At 37.1% G+C, this 4,022-nt stretch overlaps 1 protein-coding gene across 3 annotated transcripts in view; it reads right to left on the bottom strand.

Moving 5' to 3' along the window:
- Nucleotides 1-1,152: 1,152 nt before the first annotated feature.
- The window catches only part of piezo1 (piezo-type mechanosensitive ion channel component 1), a 145,740-nt gene continuing 142,870 nt past the window's right edge, over nucleotides 1,153-4,022 (bottom strand). For all 3 annotated transcript variants that reach the window (XM_051709121.1, XM_051709112.1, XM_051709131.1), the window contains 2 exons: nucleotides 2,438-2,621; nucleotides 1,153-2,113 (listed from right to left, as the gene is read on the bottom strand). In XM_051709121.1, the coding sequence (XP_051565081.1) occupies nucleotides 1,858-2,113; nucleotides 2,438-2,621 (440 nt within the window). In that variant the 3' untranslated portion in view covers nucleotides 1,153-1,857. The remainder of the gene's footprint in view (nucleotides 2,114-2,437; nucleotides 2,622-4,022) is intronic.

Genomic DNA, 4,022 nt, shown 5'->3' with positions numbered 1-4,022 from the left:
TTTTACAGTTTCTATATGAATGAATTTGGCCATTTTTGTAAATATACCGGCTGCCTGAATCAATCAATATAACCTTGTTTATAGTTGATCATTCTGAGTTCACACAGTCATTAGTACAGTAATTTATTTGTGCAGATGGGCAACATAATTTAGCAAATTGCCATTCAGCAAGTAATTTTTAAAAGGCTCACATTTGATTTTTGAAAAAAACAAAGCAAAAGAGTACTTGCACGTGCTCTTTGCATAACCATACAGTGCAATTATCATTCCAGCCATTACAGATGAAAGTTGGCACGTTGATTACACAAGTGCACTTAAGACATTTACAACTACAAGTGTGTAAAAATCAGACGTCATAGTAAGCGCAGTATTCCAGCATCGTTTTACACTCGTTTCCTTGCTAAAGCAGAAAATGTAGCTGTTGGATTTAAAATTCCTTAATCTTTTTCTCTTTGGAAAGCCAAATGAAATGGTTTCAGGTGTTTGACTTCCTGGTGTTTTTACCAGAAATTGTAAAACCAGAAACAAAATACTATATGGCTCTCATCCGAAGATATGTTGGCTTGTAAACAGTTTTGCTGTAGTAACTGAGCAAAAACAAAATGGTTATAATAGGTGTCAATAGTTATAAAACTGTCACGAACATGTCTGATTTGCATTTGGGGTCATAGTTCACAAATAAGAAATACGAAATTTATGTAAAGAAACTGAAGCCTATATTTAGGACCATCAAAATGTTTAGGATTGTGACATTATTTTAAGGACATTTTCCTCCCAATTGGCATTACTGTAATGCAAAAAAAAAACAAAAAAAAAAAACACAGTAACACTTTACAATAAGGTTGTATTTGGAAACATGAACTAACAAAAAATAGCACCTTTTAATGTTGGTTAATATTAATTTCAACATATATTAATACATTGTTTTAAATAAAGTTTTATACATTATGAGCTAACAAAGAACACCTGTATTTTTATAAATTAACATTAACCAAGAAAAAAAAAATTGCATTATGGAAACTTATAGTAAAGTGTTACCAAAATCTCATCACTGTAATGCGGAAAAAAAATAATTGAAATCGTAGAGTTTTATACATCATGGTAGTATTTGTTGTGCTTCCTTTAAGCAGATTATTATATTATATATATATATATATATATATATATATATATATATATATATATATATATATCTCACCATTTTAAAAGTAATGACAATCCAATCAGAATTATGGGAATTACAAAAAATCCCAAAAGTAATCATCTGGACGCATTACGAGAATTTGAGAAAAAGTGCTTAAACATCATGAAAATAATGTTTTTATGATCTTAAAATAGGCGCAAAATCGGATTTCTTATTTTGGGGTTAAATATGTCGTACATGTTCTTGACAGGTTTTGTGAGTTTCCCCGAATAGTGTTTGGTTTCCACTTTAAAGGTCCGTGCGTGCCGATCACTACGACAGCTTGGGTTGGTGTCTTCAGGTCCCTACAGCTAGAGTCTCAATCAGTCACATTTAGTCTTGAACTTTGAAAGAGGCTGATTTCCAAGCTTTGCTGAGAGACTTTACAAAAAAACAAAACACAGTTCAGCCAGAATAATGCATGGAGGCCTAACCTGACCCTCTATTATCCAAACTTTGAGTGCAAAGAATACAACTCCATCTTAACGTCCCTCAACGCAGCTCCACAGTGCTGGAAAAAATGGATGTGGACTCTTATAGTGTTTATAAGACACTGAATGATTCTACAGGTCTTGAACGGAGAAGCTCCGTTGGTTCCAGCTGGCCTCAAGGCCGAGTATCTATTGAGGAATGTTGAGTAACATGTAGCATTTTCAACCATGTAAAACATGGTTTCAGTCTTGATTCTTCTCCCTTGTCCACTTGATCATGGTTTCTGGAGAGCGGTAGAGGAAGATGAGTTTGGAGTAGAGCTCTTCCTCCAGCTCCAGCTCTCCGGTTTCTCGCACCAGGAAGATGTCCATGCAGAGTTTGAGGATGCGGTCCACACATGGAAGCTCTTCAAACATGATGGAGTGAGAGATCTCGCTGAAGAAGCCTCGCACAAACTTGCCAATGACGAGCACCACTGACACATACAATCCCATGATCCTACGAGAGGGGAAGAGCCTTGTTAATGGTTAAAACCGAAGGACACTTTTGGAAGAACTTAAAGGAATGTTACAGGATCAATACAAATATACAAATACAAATATTTCTATTCTTGTTGGGGTTTTTTTTTTTCTTTTACAAACTAAAAGTTAACATTATTGACTGAGGTAATCCACAGCATGCCATAAATGCTGTCTTCAGTTGTAAATAACCTGGAATATTCTTTTAACCATGTTTAAACACATTTATAGTAATACAATTTAGGATCCTTGAATTGACAGTCCTGAAGGAGTAAATCGACTGAAAGGACTGGCGGCTGTTTACCCATATCCTGCAAGGAATCCCAGACTTGGAGGGCTGACTTTGTCATTGAAGATGATCATGGGTAACACGTCACATTTCCTGCAGTTTGCGATACTTATGTCCCACCATTCCTGAGCTCCAGTCTCATTCAGAGATCCGACTCTCATGAGCGACAGAGTCACATTCTGATACCCCTCCTCACCGCCTGCCCCAAAACAACAACAATAGTATCCTTGTCCTTCATTAACTGCTCGACAGAAATCAATATCACATTTAAAACCTGTCTAACGGTGGAATATGTTAAGAAAAAAAAAAAATGGTATGACATAAAATGCATTTTTGAAATATGTCATTCATTTGCAAGCAGAGAATAGCCACAACTAACAAAATAAAATTTTTGAAGAAAACTTGCTGTTTCCATCCCCCCCCCCCATGCCACATTCCACCGTTATATAATACATTGTGAAAATGCTACATCATTTGTTATATGAAAATTGAAGAAATAAAATAAATATGGGGATACCTTGACATTTGTAAAAAGAATATACATACAGGTGCATCTCAATAAATTAGAATGTCGTGGAAAAGTTCATTTATTTCAGTAATTCAACTCAAATTGTGAAACTCGTGTATTAAATAAATTCAATGCACACAGACTGAAGTAGTTTAAGTCTTTGGTTCTTTTAATTGTGATGATTTTGGCTCACATTTAACAAAAACCCACCAATTCACTATCTCAAAAAATTAGAATATGGTGACATGCCAATCAGCTAATCAACTCAAAACACCTGCAAAGGTTTCCTGAGCCTTCAGAATGGTCTCTCAGTTTGGTTCACTAGGCTACACAATCATGGGGAAGACTGCTGATCTGACAGTTGTCCAGAAGACAATCATTGACACCCTTCACGAGGAGGGTAAGCCACAAACATTCATTGCCAAAGAAGCTGGCTGTTCACAGAGTGCTGTATCCAAGCATGTAAACAAAAAGTTGAGTGGAAGGAAAAAGTGTGGAAGAAAAAGATGCACAACCAACCGAGAGAACCGCAGCCTTACGATTGTCAAGCAAAATCGATTCAAGAATTTGGGTGAACTTCACAAGGAATGGACTGAGGCTGGGGTCAAGGCATCAAGAGCCACCACACACAGACATGTCAAGGAATTTGACTACAGTTGTCGTATTCCTCTTGTTAAGCCACTCCTGAACCACAGACAACGTCAGAGGCGTCTTACCTGGGCTAAGGAGAAGAAGAACTGGACTGTTGCCCAGTGGTCCAAAGTCCTCTTTTCAGATGAGAGCAAGTTTTGTATTTCATTTGGAAACCAAGGTCCTAGAGTCTGGAGGAAGGGTGGAGAAGCTCATAGCCCAAGTTGCTTGAAGTCCAGTGTTAAGTTTCCACAGTCTGTGATGATTTGGGGTGCAATGTCATCTGCTGGTGTTGGTCCATTGTGTTTTTTGAAAACCAAAGTCACTGCACCCATTTACCAAGAAATTTTGGAGCACTTCATGCTTCCTTCTGCTGACCAGCTTTTTAAAGATGCTGATTTCATTTTCCAGCAGGATTTGGCACCTGCCCACACTGCCAAAAGCACCAAAAGTTGGTTAAAT

Source organism: Myxocyprinus asiaticus, chromosome 1 (genome assembly GCF_019703515.2).
Source record: "Myxocyprinus asiaticus isolate MX2 ecotype Aquarium Trade chromosome 1, UBuf_Myxa_2, whole genome shotgun sequence".
In the NCBI taxonomy this organism is placed as follows: domain Eukaryota; kingdom Metazoa; phylum Chordata; class Actinopteri; order Cypriniformes; family Catostomidae; genus Myxocyprinus; species Myxocyprinus asiaticus.
The sequence above is the reverse complement of the archived record's forward strand: the minus strand, read 5'-3'. Positions and strand labels throughout refer to the sequence as shown.